Source organism: Stylophora pistillata, chromosome 2, assembly GCF_964205215.1.
Source record: "Stylophora pistillata chromosome 2, jaStyPist1.2, whole genome shotgun sequence".
NCBI classification, from domain to species: Eukaryota; Metazoa; Cnidaria; class Anthozoa; order Scleractinia; family Pocilloporidae; genus Stylophora; species Stylophora pistillata.
In genome coordinates, this window is record NC_142520.1 from 9,925,336 (window position 1) to 9,945,411 (window position 20,076).

The window sequence follows — 20,076 nt, forward strand, 5'->3', positions numbered from 1 at the left end:
AGCACAGTTGCCGTCATCTGATCATGCATTAGTTTAATCATATTGATAAATTTCCGAGGACTAGAGTGATACCAGCGAACTGTATTGTGTTGAATGGTCCGACTGTTTTTTCCTGTGCTATTGGAACCCCGAGATAACTACACATGCGAAGAAAATTGTCAAGATCGGATTGACATTTGTCCCTTGTAGGGGCAATAAATAGAAAATCATCCAAAATGTGAACAGCACCGGAAGCATTAAACAAATTTTCTGATAGCCACTCAAGAGCTGAACTGAAAGCTTCGAAAATCGCACTGCTGGAACTACATCCCGGCCCATTGGCAAAGTGCGATGGTAGTAATACTGATTAGCCCATCTCATGCCCAATAGAGGATGATCTTTGGGATGAACCGGGATTATGCGAAATGCAGATTTAATATCGGTCTTAGCCATAAAACAGCCAGCTCCTAACTGTTTAATGACAGATATGGCATCTCTAATAGGCGCATAGCGAACTGAAGAGAATTCTTCAGGAATGTGATCGTTAACAGATGAACCCTTAGGATACGACAAATGATGAATTCAACGAAATTCAGAGGGATCCTTTTTGGGAACGATGCCAAAGGAGGAACAGCGAAAATTCGAAAAAGGAGGTGAAGGAAACGGGCCGGCTATTCCGCCTGCTGCGAGCTCCTTGTCTAGTTTAGCTGTAACAATGTGGGGTTGTTCTCGCGCGCTCTTCAAATTAGGGGATTCGAAAGACCGCCTTTCCCCCAAATACTTAAATCGAAAACCAAAAGAAAAGCCATCAACCATAAAATCGCTTCAAAGCCGGGTATAACCGTGCAAAAGAAAATCAAGCCTTTCCACCCTTACGGGGCTGATCGGACTGCTGAGAAGGGGGAGGGGCTTGTTTGGCTTCGGGATGAGCAGGGGGGAGGGCGCGTTGCGAGCTAGGGGATGAACATTGACTTGAGGGATGGAGTGAGCCACATTTGAAACAAACGTGGTCGAAGCGGCACCCACCACAAAATCCCCTGCGTGAAATGCCCAACACGTTCCCTTCGGAAACGACTGGCGGTTCCGAGAGCGCGTGGAGGCCTTATCAAAAGAGACCTGGGGTCGAGCACGAAAATTTGTCACTGCCCTTAACCATAGTTCCCAATGAATAGTAAAATAATTATACGTGTGCAGCCAGAAGGTGTACATACGTTTCGTACGTAGTAACAGCAGTATAATAAGTCGTGTAATCAAACAGCTTTGTAGCTGAGTCATACGTAGCCGTGCCTAATAAGGACAATGGCTTACGGTAAATATATAAGGCTGACACAAACAACAAGTGAATGTAATAGTAAAGCATCAAAGGCTCGGCATATGGCACAAATTAGAGCTGGCAAAACATGTAAAAAAAATGCAATCTTAACAGACTCCTTCCGGAGACGGAGAAATTGGCGAAAGGCGCATCGGTCGCAGAACTGCCCCTCTGAGACTACGATGCAGCTTATGCTGACCCCTAGAGTTCAAATGAACGCCATCGGGTGTATAAAAATTGTATTTCGCCTTCCAAAACCCTCTATGGCCCCAGAATATGGCATATGGTATAGGGTCTAACACAACCCTAAGGTATCGTGTTAACATGCCGACCTTTATGATAAAAGCCTCAGCTGAGTTTTGGCGAACAGTCTGGCACACGCACACCAACTTTACCCCGTATGACTCGTGTAAAAAATGGACAAATTCTTCGAGAGCTGAACCAACATTCAATGGCGAAAGAGTAACGAGGTCACTACTGCCTAGTTGGAGAATAACGATACTAGGGCGAAAGGAATGGAGGACATGCTTGTTGAATTTTAACGGCTTTTCGACTGTTCTACCCCCAACGCCATGCCAACGTATTAGCACAGGCGACGAGATCTGAAAGTCAAGATCAAAATAGTCGTGATGATTCGCTATGATTTATTAAACGCTTAATAAAGGAATGCCCAAGAATCAGCACACGTGGGGTGGAGTTAGACATTCCCCAACTATTGGCCGAAAAACCTGCGCAGCTGAGGTCAAACGGTAAAAAAGAACCAAAAATAGAAAAGAAAAACGAAGGAAAGAAGAAAGTTAGACTTGCCTGAAAAAATTCTTCTACAGTACCGAAGATCTGTGCTCGGATGGTAACACGATGGAAATGAAGGCGAGAAGGACCAGGAGAGAAACTGACCTTGCCTACAACCTTGGTGATATTTGATCTGACCTCATTCGATTGGCTTAAGATCTGTGACTTACAAAGCTCCTTGCCCCATGCAAAGGCACGCCTAAATACATAACTCTATATGACGGGCCTCGAGATAAAATCACATTACGCTTTTATCACAATGTTGGCCTTCTCGTTTACACAACATATTTCGACATTATTCATGTTATCTTCAGTTACAAATGCTGCAATGTTTGCCGGATATCATAATTCCCATTTTTAAAGCCGGCAATTCAAATCTACTTTTTGTTTTCAAGTACTCTGTTTGCTTTCTTGCCCACTTCTTTACCACAATCCACGTAGGTAGGTTGGTAACTTTATTTCAACGCGGGTTGTTGAGGCTGATTAGGCCACTAGCAATACATCATAATGTGCCGAGCAAGAAAACCACACATCCCACCCCAGGGGAGGACATCCACCACACAGTAATCTCGTGCGTGGGAAATTAACGTCTCCTACCCTTAGCCCTGCAGGAGACGGGGCCCACAGTTTATTCGTCCTTATCCGAGAAGACTAGAATATCTATCCATTCTTGATATTATAGAAAGGTAGCAAATTTTCCTCACTTAATTTAAGACCATGAGTATTGGTCCGTGTTTAATAAAGCTTAGCCCAAAATTTAGGGTAGTTGTAATTAAGGGAGGAACATTTTGACTCAACAAAATAAAAAAAAAAAAACAAAACAAAACAACACAACAACCAAAAAAAAAACCATCCAGATACAGTGTCTATTATACTATAGTCACTAACGAAGGAGACCCTTAAATTTTGTGATACCCCAAACTACAGCAGATCTCCGGCAAATGAACTATACAAAGCGAACAATGTTCTTTCCTATGAGTTAGTCTGACACTTTTACACTGGAACGTCAAAGTTGACGCTTCCGAGAGTCACAACAGTCGCCGTGACATGGTGGCCTTGGCAGCGGTACTTGATAAGAGATGGGTTGCGCAAGAGAGTCAAGGCCAGGAGCCAGCGGTTGACGGCCTTTTGAGACATGCGCGGTTGACGGTACTCCCGACAAAAGCCTAAGGACAGAAAGAGAGACACGGCAATGTAAGCAACGTTTGATATGTTTGGTCGAGAGCTAGGACGACTTCGTCGACTACTTCAAGGTTCATTACCTTTCAAAAAATTAATTCATAACAAAAAAAGGAATCATGATAACAAAGAAGAGAGTTTAAAAGAAAAATATTTCTTTCGCGATTTGAATACCAAGGGAAACATTTTTTTCAATATTTTTGTTTTACCTCAAACCCTCCAGCCAGGCTCAGTCCATTATCGAAAGATCGAAACTGACCAACCACGACAGACCTACACATCAGTCACATCACACCTTAACTAACCAATCATTTCATTTCACACGAACCAGACCTCTAACACCCGACTGACAACAACCTTTAATTTAATTTAGGTTCTGCAAACCTCAGTCAACACTGCCAACAAAGTCCTTTTCAGGACTATTCTCAACCCGATCCAATGTTCAAATCATTTTACTGTTCTGAAATGTTTGCTTTGAATCGTACACGACGGATAGGGTACAGCATAGATGTCTCAGACATATTTGCACAGCGATTAAGTTTCACTGAATTATGGACGCGTGTGATCAACAGATGAAAATCCCTTATTCTAAATAGTACCTCTGGAATGGCAACGTAAGAAGCGTAAGAGTAAGAGTAAGAGAAGCGTAAGAGTCGCTCTCGGCTATCGCCTCGAGCGACTCTTACGCTTCTTTCGTGCTTAGCAACCTCCCGTGTGCATCCATAACTCAATAGTGTACGCTGTGGTGTTTACCATTTGTTTTATAACATAACATTGATACATTGTAGCTAAAGAGTTCCCTTTTATTTAACAAATCTTACGCGACCAGAAAAAACAAGCGCGCGCGGAAAAATAGTCTTTGCATTTGCTCCAAATGAATTTATAACATAACCAAAGTAAAGCGCGCGCTCTGATTGGTCAATTTAGCGTTCCCCATTTGCCCATGGGTGTACGCTGCTGACGTGAGTAGTAGTAGTAGTGAACTTTATTTATGTGTCGTGAAAACCTAGCGCATAGCACTAATTGGGGACACAGGGTGAAAGCTTTAAAAATAAGAAATCGGGAACCTATTTACAGATTCCCGATTTCTTATTTTTAAAGCTTTTACCCTGTGTCCCCAATTAGTGCTATGCGCTAGGTTTTCACGACACATAAATAAAGTTTACTACTACTACTACTCTCGTCAGCAGCGTACACCCATGGGCAAATGGGGGACGCTAAATTAGCCAATCAGAGCGCGCGCTTTACTTTGGTTATGTTATAAATTCATTTGGATACGTATTACAAACCTTCAGAGCGTTCTGTTCCGGCGCCGAACCTACGATACACGGGCTTAGTCGCAGATCCTACGGAAAAAAAAAAATAGATGCCTTGAAACGCGTTAACTCAAAACCAATTTTAATGTTAATAATGGTATGCTTGGGCACTTCAGATTTGGGATGTTTTCTTGTTTTCCCAATGAAAGGTTTAAAACCGTTATATGTCACCCGAAATGCAATCACTTTTTAAAAGTAACTGTATGCGAAATACATGTTAGTTTCTCAAAAAACTGTGCGATCTGGCAAAACTGAGAGGCTAATTTTCATTAGTTCCGCATAAGCACACAATGGAAATAAAAAAGAATGGTGATTAGTCAAAAGGGCCTGTAGCGCCGAACTTATCTCGTATCGTAAGTTTCTTACCCATTTGTTTTCAAGTCTGACTGGGGAAAATGGGGTAGGTGTTTTTTTAAAAAAGCTATCTATTTCTTACCCTCTGTGAAAAGATTATTTCTGGCGTTCTGATAGGTTACTTAGTGTCGGTTGTCGGCGCATAAACAGCACTGTTTTCTGATCTTATAAGGGAATATTGTTACCCATTCGTCTAACCGCCCGTCGGTGCGTACGCTCGACTTTCCATTTATCAATCGAGCCAATCAGAATCCTTGAAATGCATTCTCCGAGACTGAGTTATAATTCTAAAGACAGTTTACTTACGCTGTTGCAGCGGCTGGTGACCTTTTCGTCTGTCAATAAGCAACTGGCAGAACACCAGCATCACGGGATGTCTGTGGGCAACCAGCACAGTCACAAAGCCAAGGTATGCCACAAAAGCTTGAGAAGAAATGAATAAGGTTTGAAGTAAGAATCGAAGGTTAGCCGAAATCTGGTGTAGCTCAAGTTATCAACAAACGGTTCATCAATGCATTATTTAAAATAAGCTGTTTTAGAAAAGAGTGAGCTGCTTGGCAATATAATAGGTGCATATATTGTATATCTCCCTTCCCATATATCGCCTGTATTGGATGCCTGCTCCTTACCTTTGTCCCAAGCTTGGAAACCCTGCATCAGTGATGTTCGGTCGATACGAGAGATAAATATCACTCCCAAAAGCATGCCCTTTAGAATTCGCATGAAACCAGAGAAAAGTCCAAGAATTATGTTGTAGAAGAAGAAAAAGTACGACATGATGGAGAATAGCCGCCTGAAAGAGAGAGAGAGAGAAAGACCAAAAATAAATGGTACATTACAAGGGTTGATTATTTTAAGCTTATTTACCCAAAGGCAACATGCAAGTCTAGGAGAATTGCTAATCAACCCAGAAGCAACAACAACACCCACCACCACCCTAACAGCATAAACATCAACAGTAAAAACACAAATATCGATAACATTGAAAATTTTTGCTGAAAATCATATTATTAAAGACCTCTTCGTCGGTGAGTTTTCACGTCAACGTTCTGTGATGCGGATTAAATTAATCTACCGCAGCCTTGTGATGAACGCTCTCTCTCGGCGAGGTGTGAGTTGACCACAAAAAATGTAATGGCATATCACGTAAGCAATTGACACAATAATAAAATTGCTGCGCCACTGGTCATCCGCAGCCCAACTTGAACACTGACTGATAGGACAGTGTGCACTCCACGTTGTACTTGCAACTAGACATTTCACGCGAAATGCTTGTGTGACAACACGCGCTATATGCTTGCTTTTATAATTACGTCAATGAATTGATTTGTTACTGACCGAATTGGATTGAACTCGGTCTTATTATCATTTATAAATGTCTGCAGGTGTCTGTGATGAGTAGATCAGTTTTCAGGGCATGTACATCACACAACAATAAATTCAGCTCAGACTGATATACAACAATACCTGTTATCAATCGTGACAGTGATATTCGGATAGGTTGAGTCACGGAAGACAATACGGGTTAGAAACAACTGGAACAACATCAAAGAAATAATCAAGGCCAAGGTGGGTCTGTAAAAAAACAACATTTCATGGGTTACGCGTAGAAGATAACAATTATTTCTTTCAAAGAGTATAGCAATATCAAGCTGGCTTAGCCACGAAAACCTGAACCTGCAAAGATGTGACTGTTTCTTGGTTTGATATTTAAACAATCTTTACAGTTGCGTTGTTCATTTACTTGAGCAGTTTTCAATTGAATGTCGAAAGTCATCCATGATTGCTTTGGTTTTGTAGACTGAGTTGATAATGCAAGTTGGACACCATTATGAGTTTCAAAGCTGACGTTTCAAGCGAAGGGCTAACGCTCGAAACGTCAGCTTTGAAACTCTACGGTGGCCAACTTACATTATCAACTCAGTTGATAAAACCAAATTGTTTCGTTATGCTCCCCCAGCGACGCAGCACCACAGTTTCTTTTGAAACTTTCCCCCATGATTAAATAAAAGACATAAACTTCATTAGCTAACACAATTACTGGTAACCCAGTAGTTTACATTGTGGGCTGTATTAAAAAGAGGGTTTAACTAATTGCTTAAAAATCCCCACTAGCAGGAGGCGACCAGTGGGCTATTTACAGAGCGCAGCCAAGGAGTTGAACTAGGGCAACCGAGAACAAATCCAGTGAGTGGCATGGTGGAGGACTTGAACACGGGCCACCGGACTTCAAGTCCAGCACCCTAACCACTCGGCCACGCCGCCTCCGATACGATAGCGATATGACAAAGGTACGATAGCGATACGATAGCGATACGATAGCGACACGATAACGATACGATAACGATATGACAAAGGTACGATAACGATACGATAGCGATACGATAATGATACGTTAACAATACGATAACGATACGATAAGGATAAGAGGACGATACGATCTGTTACCGATACGATAACGACAAGTTAAGGATAGCGATTTTATTCCAAAGACTACCACAAAATGCGCCCAGCCGAAGCTAAGGCACGATTCTACAAAGTTTCTCACTGGAGTAGTTCTGTAACAAAAGTCTATTTAAATGGTCCCCATCTCTATACAGTTTCGCAATCCTATACCTCTTAATCTTAAAGATTCAAGTACATAAGTAAAAAACCTACAGTAGAGTGATTCCAGAGTCTTTTAAACGTTTCCATAACTCTTCGCCAAGAATTTCTTTCGGATATTTGAAAATGATCGTCATAACAATGGCTATAATTGACAGAAAAACTGACCAAATCACAAAACCTAAAAAAGATAACGAAAACAAAACAACAGGTTTATGGTGAAATCCCATTGCAATGCGTAATGACGAGCTTACCTAGCAGTACTAACACATGACTTAAAATACGCGAATTTATGAAAAACGTCTACTTCTCTATAATGACAACGTTGCTTCTCAACTATAGTTAGATCATAAACAATCGAAATTGCTTCAAATCCAAGTTTTGGCAACAACACAAAGGTTTCGTTTCATGAGTCTACGGTAAACATCGACTCAACGCGACAGCTCTGTTGGAGACTAAATGTCATTGGGAGAAAAAAGTTATACGGCCCGCTTAAAGGGCGCCACGAGCTTTCTTCTCGAAACTTCAAATTCCTATTATTGCGTGATTCTTTAGTACGTCTGTATCATGTTCGAACCAGTGCGAAGCAAATGCTCACCTACCCCTCCCACAACCTAAGATTACCCTATTTTGTAATCAGTTGACTGCTGTTGGGTTGGAGGGGGGAGGAGAGGTAGGTGTGCAAACGGTCAAATACTGACTTTGATCCTTCAAACGAACGAAGGAACAGATAGAAGGTTTGGATTTAAGTTACAGCGAGACATTGAATCGATTTCCTCATACCAATCAATGTGTACGCGATCTGATATCCAGAAAATCGAAGACTCTTCCCCTAGCAAGAGTAAAAAAACAAAAGGACAACAAAATTTAATAACAAACTAACGCACACGTCACTTGAGATAATTATACTCTAGCAATATTTAGGACGTTTTTGTCACATGACAGGCTTTGTAGGTGGCTTGGCTCGTCAACGAATTCTCTAGAGCTTAGAACTTGTCCAACGAGGGATTCAGACAATTTTCCGGGTCTATAGTTCATGAAAATCTTCCGTTTTCCATCATCGACTCTTTAAAACACAATTGTTTCGGTAGTAGCTAACTAACTGTTTCGGTAGTATTACATCATAACTACCCGATTTGACAAATTTTTCTGGAAAGTTCTATAGAAAGTTCGTATATGCAAGTCAGTATGACTCGGCATTCTAGAAATTTCTAGATACTCAGGTTATGCAGTCTCTATCTACAACATCATCTTAATCTTTATTATCATCATCACTAGTATCATTATTATTCATACAATCATTATCATTACTACTATTATCCTCATTATCATTTTAGTCGTCATCATCATCATTTCTTTACCATTATTACTATTTCATTCAAAATATGGCATCCAATCCTTTCGTATCCACGGTCGTTTCGTACCCAAATTCAGACAATTCGTACCCAGTTTGAGCAAAGGTAGCCCAAGCTCGCAAAACGAGCCACCGTTGTGCAATGGCTAAAATGTGAGAATTTGCGTGGAAATAAACAGTCGTTTTTACAAAATAAGAATCTGAACTAATGCTCAATAAAAATAAACTTGCCTCAAAACAAACTGACCGTAACTAAAACATACTTATCACGAAAACATTCTTTACCAATAAGGGTAAGAAACGAGTCAACAGACTGGATACGAATGTTCCATGCTGGGCGAGAACTAGCTGGTAACGTACGCAGAATACAGAGCGCACTTTAAAACATCCGTCACTCGGCCACAGTACGTACCACTGAATTCGCAGGTGTCAACAACAGGTCTTGAGAAAATGTGGCCTGCCCTCGGTACAACTGAAGCACGTGTTCTCTAAAATACAGGTTAAAACATAACACGTGAACACGTGAGTCCAGAAACAATTTACAACAACAACAGCTCCATTTTGTATGGGTGCATGATTGCAACTAAATGTGTCGAGAATACTCTATTTTAGTTAAACGCAAAGAAAAAAAAAGCAACAACAAAATAGTGAGGAAAGGAAAAACAGAGAAAAGAAAGACTAAAACAACAACGAGGCAATAAAATAAGAACTAGTAGAAATGTATGCATTTGTGAGGATACTAGTTTGAATTTGAATAAATGGCTTTATCCAGAAATTCCATCACCTTTCCCTGGCACTAAATTTGATGCGATCTAGAAATTTGCATTTCGTGAGGGAGGGAGTCGTAACTGGCGAAGTGTCTTGCACGACAAAAAAAACAAACAACAACAACAACAACAACAACAACAACTACAAAGTTGAGAAATTTACGACCGGCCCAGAGGGAGCCTCGGAATTTAAAAAATCGAAAGAAAACTCACCGGTGGCATTTCATGAAATGAAGCAACATCAAAAGAGAAAAGATAGCAGGAACGACAACTCCTGCTTCTATCACGCCTGCAAAGAGAATAAAGAAAACGTAACTAAACTAAACAAGGTAAAACCGGTGGGAGAAATGAAAAACTTAGCAAGAATATTAGATGAAATGAAAATCAGTGAGTTTATGATTACACTTTGCGTTCTTGTAAGATTTTATATAAGCAGGGCATCCCTTGACAACAATTATGTCATGAAGGATTCACCCTGCTTTAGAGTAAATAAAGGTTTCAACACTTCTACTACGAAACTTACCAAAGAAGACATCGTAAACATTACCCAAGCTGCTGTTACCGTTATTTTTGTAGAATTGGATAAAGACCCTTCTTATCACGTTCAAAAAAGACAAAAGCGCCATGAAAACCTGAGTAGAAAGTACTAAAATAAGAGGAGATAGAGGAAAGCAATCGAAAACTTTAATAGGAAATGGTGATGAGTATGTTAAGAAAATTGACCACGGTGACAAGACGATGACAATGACAATGGAGATGTCATTCATTCCGTCAGCAAGTCACACAGTCAGTAAGTCAGTCAGTCAGTCTGTCATTCCGCCATCAGAATATTACCAAAAGTAAAATGCAAATACTGATTATAACATACACAAAGTAAAGCGCGTGCTCTGATTGGTCAATTTAGTATCCACCATGCCCATGGGTTTACTGACGTGAGCAAATGCAAAGACTAGTTTCTGCGCGCTTGTTTTTTCTGGTCACGTAAGATTTCAGTGTTAATAAAAGAGAATTCTTTTGCTACAATGGATCAATTTTATGTCATGAAACAAATGGTAAACACAACAGCGTACACTATTGAGTTATGGCCGGGATGCACGCGGAAGGTTCGCTAAGCACTCAAGAAGCTAGAGTCGCTCTCGGTAATCGTCTCGCGCGACTCTTACAAATCTTTCATGTTTAGCAACCTCCCGCGTGCATCCATAACTTAATAGTGTACGCTGTGGTGTTTACCATTTGTCCAAAAAAACAAAAAGTAAATTATCTGACTCACCTGAAAGATCATTAAAGCGCTCACCAGCGTTGTTGAAATGAATTGTGGCGAAAATTTGAAGTCTAAATCCAAGAAATAAAATGAAATTTATTCAAAATTCAAACGAATTTTAACAAGAAAAGACTGCTTCGATCAAATAATCTCTTCAGTTATTCAAATGACTCCTGTTCATGAATGTACAACTTGACGCGAATAAAACATCCCACACCTTTCCTTGGTTTGTAAAAACGACGAAGCTGCCTTGAAAACCAGTTTCTTTCGACCGTATCCTCCCTGTTGAAGCAAACCCAGACAAAAAGAAGTTATACCGCCGAATAGTGGTTTAACTTGATGGCTTGTCAAAAAGTTGCTCCAAACGCCAAAAGTTGCTCCAAAGTTGCCAAACTTAAATGACACATACCTACCTAACTCTCTTTTCAAAGTTTTCAGCTAAAGAGTTCAATCCGAGAACGATATTCGGTGATATGTAGTGAGTAAAGTGAACAGCTTAACAGACTAGTGCGGCAGTAAAGAATGTAAAATAAAATCACAGGCGTGTTTTTAACGCCTGGCAGATTTAAATTAAGCAAATACTGTTATTTGCCTGTGATTTCTATGCTTGATTGCCGATTCAGGCTTCATACTCAGTGTTCGGCAGCCAGCCTTGCCAGATTATCCCTTTCAACTCCTTACCAAATTGATCCTGGATTTAGAAGCTCCGTAATATGAGCGATCTCCGCCTCTCTAGCCAAACGGGTGACACAGATTTCATCGCCACTCTGGAAAGAAAAGCTTGTGATATTTTGTCACTTAGCAAAACTGTAACTAAAGTTGCACTTATCTGAGCATGGTCCCAGACAACTTATGAACTGAAGTAAACATAAGGGAGCAAACAGTTACTCTAGCCCAATCTTCGTCTTCAGAAAGTTTTTTTTGTAGCCAGCGTACGACACTGTAGACGATTGTCGTGAAAATCGCGAGTCACAGACGATATATCATGGGATATTGAGCAAACGCACGGCCGACCGAAATTGATCTCCATATGCATGCCGAATATTTAACTGCTGTGTTCCCCACAAGTGACTCACCCTTGTTGTAGATGAAGACCACTTCTTTCGCACTTCACGATAGAGTAGGACACCAAACCTTATCCAAATGAATGCAAGGCAAAAGTTGGTTGGAACTCTCCCTAGATTTGCCATAGAGAAAAACTCTTTCTGGTACTTTTCCTGTAAAAAACAGTAATTCAAGAATGAATATACATTATGGCAAGTACTCCGATCAAGTCCACCTCCCTCCAGGAGGTAGTTGTTTCTTTTAGTCCAACGCAATTTAACATGTATCTAATATACTTACCAAAATTAGCCCATGACAATACAAGGATTGTGTAAATTGTAATCTTAGAGTCTGTGTGGCGATGAAGTAGAATCTTTGTTGCAATAGAGAAAGGGTGGTAGTAGTTGTTAAAGTAGAATTTAAGGTCATAAATAAACGTACCTTTTAAATGTAATCAGAAGATTAAAGATTTTATATCATTCTACATGCATCAAAGTTGTAATCAATAGATTTTAAAATAAATAAATAAATATTTGCCCGCTCTTGGTCAAGAGTCATTGTTAAAATTAAGGTTATAGATAGAAAAAAAAAAGAAAAAAAAGAAATTATTTACATTTGGATGCTACACAAAGCTCGGCAATCCTCACCGTGTTGGATATTAAATTTCTCTGGTAAAAACAATTGCAAATTCCTGAAATATGGACATTGACAAAAATTCCGAGTTTTAAGATCGGTATACTCCAAGAAATGTTTGAAGAGGAACTTGTTGAAGTGGAAGAAAAAGCAGAGAGAAAAACTTCAGTTTAAGAAAGCGAGCTCTTGGTTCACAAGTTTAATAAAAAGGACAAACTCAAAGAAATACTCGTACTCCTGCAGTGACACCATTTGGCTGCGCCTTGTGGATTCACTTTAGATTTGGACATATTGTCGGAATTATTTCTAATTGATCAATATGGCTATAGACCACGGATAATTTTTTTTGATTTGATGAACAACACATTGAGAAAAATTAAAACAAAAAAAGGCAGAAGTTTTGAAAATTTACAATTTTGATTGTTTCCTTATTCATACCTATAGCCTTACCTCGTACTGCTTTACACACTGAAACTCTATCGCCAGTTTGAAGCTGAATCTAAAAAGTTAATCATGCTGGTTTGCTTTCATTGCTAATTACTTTCATCGATTAATTAGATAACGTACTGTTCGTATTTTTAGTGAAGTCTAACACCTTAACATCGATATCCATTTATCCATGCATATACATTTTGCTATACATTTTCTTTGGTACTGTTTAGGAGAATTCATGTAACAATCAAAGCCTCCTTAAGGTTGGCAATCACATCCTATATTCTCGTGTTCTTGATGAATGAAACAGTCGGAGTATTACTGTATGGGAACTGAATTACCAGCTGGTCACTCTAAGGGTTTAAAGGGTTCATTAAGATGAAAGTACCAAATCAGCCAATAGGCCATTTTACAGTTGTGTACTTAGTTGCCAAGCCTTTGATTCAGAGTGAGGCTAAAGATGACCTTGTTGTGATAGCGACCTGTATCTAGTTAGCATGATAACAAAGTGATTTACATTTGAAAGGCAGCAAGGTTTGTATCATAACAAGGTCATCTCTAGCCTCACTCCCGTTCAAAGGCTTCGCAGCCAAGCACACAACTGTAAAATGGACTATTCTCTTTGCGATGTAACATGCTCAGTACTACAGGTCAGTTACCCTTTCAGTTGCCATAAGGGAAGAAAAATTTTCGAATCCTTGACTATAAATTTACAGGAGAAACTCACCAATATGGCAACCATGGTGAGGCAGTCACATAGTTATCGGATATGTGTTCACTACATAGACCACTTTCATAAATGGCTGCCAGATTAATATTCTTTTGTTTAAATTTAAATTAGCCCTACTGGCCTCGTTCTCCAGTACAAAATTCAAGAGAATACATTATCTCAAGCGAGGCCAGTAGGGCTAATTTAAATTTAAACAAAAGAATATTTAGACGGCAGCCATTTATGAAAGTGGTCTATGTACTTATCAGAAAGGGTGCATAAAATAATTATGGGATAAAATTAACACAAAAGCCACTTGTTTCAAAGCCAAGAGTTGGCATTAGAGTAATATTTTGGTAAATAATTATCAATAATTGTAAAGTTCTGAGAACTACATTATTTTGCTAAAACAAACTCACAGCGTGTTTAAATTGTTGTTCATAAGCAAAGTATTCATCTTCTCACCTGATTGTAACATAAAGAAATCCCAACGAGGATCCAACCAGTCTGTTCTCAGTTGTCAGACAGGCAAAAAATGGATAGAACAGGATCCCGTATACAAGTACAGTGACAATACTCTGAAAAACTAAACAGAGCAATTTTTTTTCTGCTGACTCGTGTTATATGATGAGTACCAGACTTCTGGGTGGGAGGTCAAGAGTTCAAGTTCCAGGCTGCACCAACACCCAGGGTCTTTAAAAGAATAACTGAGTAACATCAGCAAATGGTTAGATATTCTTGTCTTCTCAGATAAGGACAAAAAAACTGTGGGCCCTGTCTCCTACATCTTCTCTATGCTTTTATCAGGAGATGACTTGCAGAACCTGTGCAGGAACCTCTTGCAATAAGAGCAAAGATTGTAGCTCCTGACGCTGTGGGGAAGCTAAAGTGGGTCAGCCTGTCTGAATATTGCAAATAAATAAATAAATAAATAAATAAATAATCAATTTGTATTAAGTAAAGTTTGTTGATGAACTCGTAATGACCTACAGACTGACTTTAAAACTAATTTTAACTAAAATACCCGATTTAAAATCAGAGTGTTCGATAACTAACCTTGCACCCATCCGGCTGGGTCAGGCATCTGAAAAATTCCATATTTTGGATTGAGGAACATTCGCAGGCATGTGCTGGCAGTGGCTCCAAAAGTAACAGCGATGGTGTATCTGTTGCTAAATCCACCTAAAAAATTGAATGGTCTGAAAGGAAACCACATGAGCATTAAAAGTCAGTGGCACCTTAATATTACACTCACTTAAAACACACTTTCTTTAAACCAATTCAATGAAGGAAAGCCTCATACTGTTGAAGTTATGCATCTATACTTCGACTGGGATGACACAATTTCTTGATAGAAGAGGTGGGGCTCAATTTTTGATGGGTACTGTGTGTCACTAGCCTCTTAGAACCCCTACTCTGTTATAATCTATTCTTTGGCCAACTTCTGCACTAATGTAAATTTTTTACATCACCAATTTATGTTTGTATGTCTACCTTATAAAGCCATTTAAGAGGGTCATCCTAGGGGGCAGCAGGGATGGCCCAGTGGTGAGAGTGCTCAGTCTGCCCACCACTGTGGCCCAAGTTGATTCCCCCACCTGGCATCACATAAGGGTTGAGTTTGTTGCTGGTTCTCATCTTTGCTTGGAGGGTTTTTCTCCGGGTCCTTTCCTCCCTCCACAAAAACCAACATTTCAAATTCTAATTTGATCCAGAGACAGTGAACAAGAAGAGCCACCCATTTAGTGAAATGTCCATCACTAAATTATTTGTTATTTATTTATTTAATGCAAGCCCATTGATTATACTAAAACAACAGCACAAAACATGTTAACTTCTTTCAATGGTGAATCTTCCCATTTTTTAATCCCTGCTCATCAGAATTTTCTCGCTCTCAAAATCCTAAAAATGTGCGAGCCTATTTAATTAGTAACTATATTAAAAATTCAACCCCATCAAAGTTGCTCCAGTTTTGAAAATGTGACACCATCCCTCCAGCAGCACACAGGCCACCATTAATTAGCCAGAAATTAGAAGGAAGTACCCCACCACCCACCCCTCTGCTAGAGCACAACTACACAACTAGCAGTAACTTCTTTGAACAAGTATTTGAAGCTGGATGTCACTTAGATTTAAATGAAACAACTACCTTTTATGCAATGAGCAGTCTATATCTTACATAAAATTATAACATAACCAAAGTAAAGCGTGCGCTCTGATTGGTCAATTTAGCATCCCCCACTTGCCCATGGGTGTACGCTGCTGACGTGAGCAAATGCAAAGCCTATTTTTTTGCGCGCGCTTGTTTTTTCTTGTCACGTAAGATTTGTTAAATAAAAGGGAACTTTTTAGCAACAATTTATCAATGTTATATTATAAAACAAATGGTAAACACCACAGCGTACACTATTGAGTTATGGATGCACTTGGGAGGTTTACTAAGCATTCAAGGAGCTAGAGTCGCTCTCAGCTATCGCCTCGAGCGACACTTACGCTTCTTTCGTGCTTAGCAACCTCCCGCGTGCATCCATAACTCAATAGTGTACACTGTGGTGTTTACCATCTGTTAATTAGTGTCTTTCACTTTCTGATGGCATACTTCAGAAGAGATGTGGGAGTTTTTTACAAATTTTTATATTTGCCAGTAGTCTTCTGCTTCAACATTTTTTTTTTTAGTTTTTTGTTCCTCACTGCAGAATTGTCTTGATCCTTTTTTCTCTATCATTTACATTTTAATCAATTCTGTACTCACACTAGCAAACCAGGGTATCCACTGCAGTTTTGAAGTTTGAATTTGACCCTTCGCTTGAGAAAGGCCAGAATCAAAATGATGACAAGCTTAATAAAGAAAAAAAGAAGATAATTATCATTTGAAAATAAATTAAACTTTATACGGGGGTAATGAAACCCTAGGTGAGAGCAATCTGCATTTATAAACCCTTTCATTCCAAGAAGTGATCAATACATAATTCCTCTTTACAATATCAAGTAAACAAGTGATAAGAATTAAAAGGAAAAAAATCATGTTAGTTGATCCTGGCGGATATTGTATGGTAGACAGTAAAAATTACTAATGAGATCTTGGGAGTGAATAGATTAAGACGGGCCAAACAGGAATATCTTGCTAACAGCTTTTAAAGAGGACAAAATTACTTAAGCGCTGATTCAGGCTGAGAAAGAGGAAATTTTTCATTTAAATTGATAATTGATTACCCCAAGCAAAATTACTCAAACTTTAAAGCATTAAAATAGGTTTTCCTTGCCTAAAAGTACTGATTTTTCATTTATGGCAAATGTTTTTTTTGCAGGTGTGTTAACGTTTGTTGTACTTATCTAATGAAAATTACTTCTATCAATAGTTAACTTACAGCTGGACCAAGGCAACCAAGATCAAACCATATCCCTTTGATAACTGTGGAGCACCTAAATTGATAATTTTGCAGATTAAAAATCCGTTAACATCTCTCAAAAAACAACTTGACAGAGGCATCTTTGAAAAGACATTTGTTACACTTGTTTTATTTAGAAAAGACAGCTGTTTCAAAATTTCAGTATTTCATAGTAGAAAGGCAAGTTAAAAAGGTAATATTAGGTAATGCAGACAAAAGCAGGAACAAGGTGGTTCAGATGCCATTTATACCAGGCACATATGCCCCCACTTAAAGCCCAGGGCCCAGTTGTATAAACATATAGCGTTGTCTACCGGATAGAGTTTTATCCAGTGCATAGCGTTATCCAGCCTTCGAACAACCGCGGCCAGATGTCTTCTACTTCTGAGCCCCAAATTCAAATACAAGGTGGTACAGAAAACACCACTTTACTTCAAGGGATAAAAATATACATACCATTTAAAAAAAAAAAATTGAAATGGAATAAATAAATGACCAAGGCCTACTGTAATTTGTGACACAAAACAAAAAAAACAAAAAAAAAAAGGGGAAATCTTTAATTTGCGGGAGGGAAACTGTAATCTGCGAAACAAGAATCCGTGCGGAAAACGCCACTGGCCATAAGGATGATTAGGTCAGTTCTTTTCAAGTGTGGATTGCATACGCAACCTGCATGTAGCGAAAAAGAGCATAACAACTGTTACCTGTCTTAATGCTCGAACCCCAACCGAAATTGATGTTATTCAGAAACACGCAATATTTTCCACGCGATATTTTTCATGTCTGTGTCCGGTAAGGAAATGTCATTAGTCACGCCATCGAATCATCTATCAACTTCGGACATCGATGAAAGACACCTTGAACATGTAAACAGTACAGATGCAGCCTCACGCAATCTTTCAAATGTTAGATTTACATTTAATGGCTTAATGGCGCTATTTTTCTTTCACATGTAGTTGGAGAATTAATCTCTTCGCAAACGTAGTAGAGTGTAGAACGCGTAGATTTTCATTTCGCAAATCGAATATCTTCATTTCATTTCGGTTCGTTCGCAAATAAACCCTAGAGAAATTCGAGAAATATGGAAATAAGCCTTCAAAGCTACAACTGGATAGGAAGACTTAATGCGAAGGGTTGACAGCGCGACAAAAACTAAAATTAAAACAGGTCAGCGATCCTTTTCTCATAGAAGTGTAGTGCGATCGTCTGGGTGAGTGTAGTCCTGAGATCGAAGGACTGTTGTCGGTGATGGTGAGTTATCACCGCAGACAACAGTCCTTCTCAGGACTACACGCGCTCGGACGATCGCACTAAACTTTCACATGTTACTCTCTGGCTCAAACCATTTATTGTAGAGTTGTTACTAGATGGAATCATTAATCACCTAAAACAAAGCTTAGCCAATCTCTAAATCATTCTAATCATAATTGAAGAAAGCGTCTTTTGAAAGACTTTTTATGATGGGCCATTCCGAGCTAACCATACCATAACTATTACTGTTTATTGTCACTGAAAAACCCCCAAAGGAGTTGTCAGTAATAAATTTGTGACCGGGCACAGGATTTCGTACACTAACGCTTTACCGTTTAACGAATCAATCCGTTTACTATCCGTTTAAAACGGATCATTAAAGCGTTTAAACGCTTTCTTCATCCGTTTAAACGCTTTGCTCATCCGTTTGACGTTTTCGACAAAACGTTTAACCTATCCGTTTAAAATAAAATACATCCGTTTAACGGTTACTTGCATCCGTTTAACGAGGAGAGCGAGATTTGTTTTCATGATTATGCAAATTTATTTCGATTCACGTGTACGGCAAAATTTACAAAATCTGTGGCTATCGAGTTTCTCATCTTTTATTTCCGTCGATTGAAAGGAAACGGAAATTGCTTTATAAAAGCTGTAATTACACATTACTTTACGAAATCGAATGCAAGATGAAACACGAGCGAAAGAAAGTTGAGTTTTGTTACATGCGTATGCAAAATTGTTTCGATTAACCGACGGTGAAATCTACAAAATCAGCGGCATTTCTTAACGTTTTCACTTGATAGTGCGTTTTCATTTCAGTCAATACGTAGAAGAAACAATGTAGGAACATGAAAAAAAAAAAACGACTTTGCTTCTCAACTCTATTTTCTTTCTATCGAGAATGTTCAGTCCACATGGTATGATTGACAGATTGCTTCCTCTTCTTATACAAATTTTTAAACGCATTGCGAGCTCTCCAGGGCGAGATTCGCTCTCGGCTCGCTTCACTCGCCAGTGGATAGCTTAACGGCAGGCTAGTAATTTCATTTTACTTAGTTTTCTATCGTTGTCGGTCGAATATTAGTAGTATGAAACGTCAGTGTTCCGCATGAACAATTCGTATAATTGTTCGCAACGGTTTCTGATCGATATGTGCATGGCTTTCCGCCGTTCTTTATCCCTCCTCATTCGTTCAAGGTTTTTGTCCATCCGTTTAACGAATAATTATAGATGCTGTTCAACCGTTTAACGTTTTAAGCCATCCGTTTATTTTTTTTCTCGGCCGTTTAACGGTTTACGAATCGGTTTTTGGATTTTGCTCTACCGTTTAACGCTTTGGACTATTCGTTTAAACGGACATGCAAACCGTTTAAACGCTCTTACTACCCGTTTACTATCCGTTTACAAACCGTTTATTTTTACCCGTTTAACGGAAAAGCGTTAGTGTACGAAATCCTGTGCCCGGTCACTTTAGTATTGTGCGGTATTGAAACAAACCATAAGAAACCACATTCAAGCCTAGTCGAATACAGAACGCATTCATGAAAAATAGTACTTACCCCTGGGAAGTGTTCTTCGCGGAACTATCTGTCATTTTCAATGCAATCTGGGCAACTGGGTGTGTTTCAACCTCGCTTGTTTAACAGCTCCACGTTTATGGAGGGCTCACTTAACTCTTATTGTATCCAGTTTCCCGGAAA

General features: G+C 39.2%; 1 protein-coding gene across 2 annotated transcripts; it reads right to left on the reverse strand.

Annotated features, from left to right (window-relative positions):
* Window positions 1–2,525: 2,525 nt before the first annotated feature.
* Window positions 2,526–20,076, reverse strand: LOC111343048 (stimulated by retinoic acid gene 6 protein-like). 2 transcript variants are annotated; one of them, XM_022950184.2, is made up of 20 exons: window positions 19,936–20,076; window positions 17,105–17,159; window positions 16,489–16,574; window positions 14,793–14,935; window positions 14,202–14,322; window positions 13,046–13,094; window positions 11,995–12,135; window positions 11,600–11,685; window positions 11,136–11,200; window positions 10,928–10,989; window positions 10,181–10,289; window positions 9,871–9,946; window positions 9,303–9,378; window positions 8,320–8,368; window positions 7,591–7,717; window positions 6,400–6,507; window positions 5,562–5,725; window positions 5,239–5,355; window positions 4,552–4,608; window positions 2,526–3,249 (listed from the first exon to the last, which is right to left on the reverse strand). In XM_022950184.2, exons 1-20 carry the CDS (start codon window positions 19,968–19,970, stop codon window positions 3,077–3,079), a joined length of 1,899 nt encoding a protein of 632 aa, XP_022805919.2. In that variant the 5' UTR covers window positions 19,971–20,076; the 3' UTR covers window positions 2,526–3,076. The 2 variants fall into 2 exon arrangements, with proteins under 2 accessions (XP_022805919.2, XP_022805921.2); XM_022950186.2 differs by lacking the exons at window positions 13,046–13,094; window positions 14,202–14,322; window positions 14,793–14,935; ... (1 more) ...; window positions 17,105–17,159; window positions 19,936–20,076 and adding an exon at window positions 12,263–13,028.